The sequence below is a fragment of the Arachis ipaensis genome, chromosome B02 (assembly GCF_000816755.2).
Source record: "Arachis ipaensis cultivar K30076 chromosome B02, Araip1.1, whole genome shotgun sequence".
NCBI lineage: Eukaryota > Viridiplantae > Streptophyta > Magnoliopsida > Fabales > Fabaceae > Arachis > Arachis ipaensis.
Window position 1 is genome coordinate 8697323 of NC_029786.2, and position 1671 is coordinate 8698993.

Consider the following 1671-nt stretch of genomic DNA (forward strand, 5'->3'; position numbering starts at 1 on the left):
ATTTTAGTATAGATAATATTTTTGTTTATTATGGGGCTCACTCTTTAGGAAGTTGAAACATGTATAATTTATATTATAAGCACTATAGTACACACTAAATCTTTAATGAGAAGACATCTTTAAAGATATGTATGTAGGAAAGAATTTTAAGAATTTTATTATACAAAATTAACGATTACGATTATTAAAACATCGGTCTTCTAAGTACATTTAAAAACTTTTCATGTATGTAGTTTTTTTAACAAATTTGCTATGTGTATACCGTAAATAATTAATTACTAAAATAATCGAATATGTTAGTAGAATAATTAAATTTGTAATAGACGAATAACCAAATTTATTTATAGTAGTATAATAAAATTTTCTTATGAGATACTAAATATACTATTTTTATATGCAGCGATTGATTGGTGATTAATTTTTTTTGTACACTTAACATAATTAATTTTAAGGTACATTAAAAAAATAATTGTACTAGGACAAAATTTTTCTAATTTTTTATTTATTGGAAAAATAATTTCTCTAAAGTTGAGGGACAATGTATTTTTGTAGCAAGGTGATTGAGCAATAAAAATTTATCATCAGGTACTTCTATCTTCCTCCGGACAACGAAATCGGAGAGAGTGGTTGCCCAGACAGTGTTCTAAGAACAGCAACAAAGCTCCAAGACTCTGGTATAACCTTCGAGAAAGTTCTCAACAGAAGGTTGCTACACATAACCTTCGAGAAGAAACCAATCCTGAGTTCATTCCTCTGCCTTGGTTGCTTACCATACATGAATCACGTGAAGGCACGCTTTCGGATACCGCAGTTGAAGGTTGACCACACAACAGAATGCATCCTTCGGAACCTGATCGCGTTCGAGCAGTGCCACTACCCTGAAGAGCCGTACATATGCAACTACGTGTCACTCATTGATTCGCTGATCCACACGCAGGTGGACGTGGAGTTGCTGGTTGAGAAGGAAGTGATCGTGCACGAGCTTGGGAGCGACAAGGAAGTTGCGACTCTTGTGAATGGTCTGTGCAGGCATGTTGTGGCCAACACGACATGTTACTATGGTGTCATAAATGATCTCAACAAGCATTATCAGAACCCTTGGAACCGTACAATGGCTGCCTTGTGGTTGGTCTATTTTAGAGATCCATGGAGAGCAAGCTCCACCGTCGTTGGGATTGCTGTCCTTGTTTTTGCTGTCTTCAACTTCCTCCGGGTTCTTAATTATTATTTCGTTAAGAGTGATGGTAAGTAATGAACAAAATTTATTAGTTTTTATTTGGTTAATTTTATATTTTAATAATATAAAAATAAGGCCTTGTTCTAAAATGTAGATTAATATCACAAAAAATATTGTTGCCTTTTTAACATTTTTCTTTTGTTAACGAAGACTTAGTTTGGATTATATATTATAGAGAGATAATAATGTGACTATTGTGTTTGGAAAGTATTGAAGTAGAATTCTCTTTAGAATTATTTTTTTTTTCTAACTTTAAAACATAAAAAATACATAAATTTAAACTCTTTTGAAAATTCTAATTTTCATTTTCAAGATAAAAATAAATCAAACTAAAATAGGTCTTATTTATAAATCCAACTTAATAAAATTTGTATTTGAAGTTAAAATATCTAAATCCACCTTAATATAATTTGATTTTTTAAATATATCAATTT

At 30.9% G+C, this 1671-nt stretch overlaps 1 protein-coding gene across 1 annotated transcript in view; it reads left to right on the top strand.

Annotated features, from left to right (window-relative positions):
- LOC107624797 (UPF0481 protein At3g47200) overlaps positions 1-1365 on the top strand; it is a 3720-nt gene extending 2355 nt beyond the window's left edge. The window contains exon 3 of the mRNA XM_016327255.2: positions 586-1365. Coding sequence (XP_016182741.1) covers positions 586-1252 — 667 coding nt within the window. The 3' untranslated portion in view covers positions 1253-1365. The remainder of the gene's footprint in view (positions 1-585) is intronic.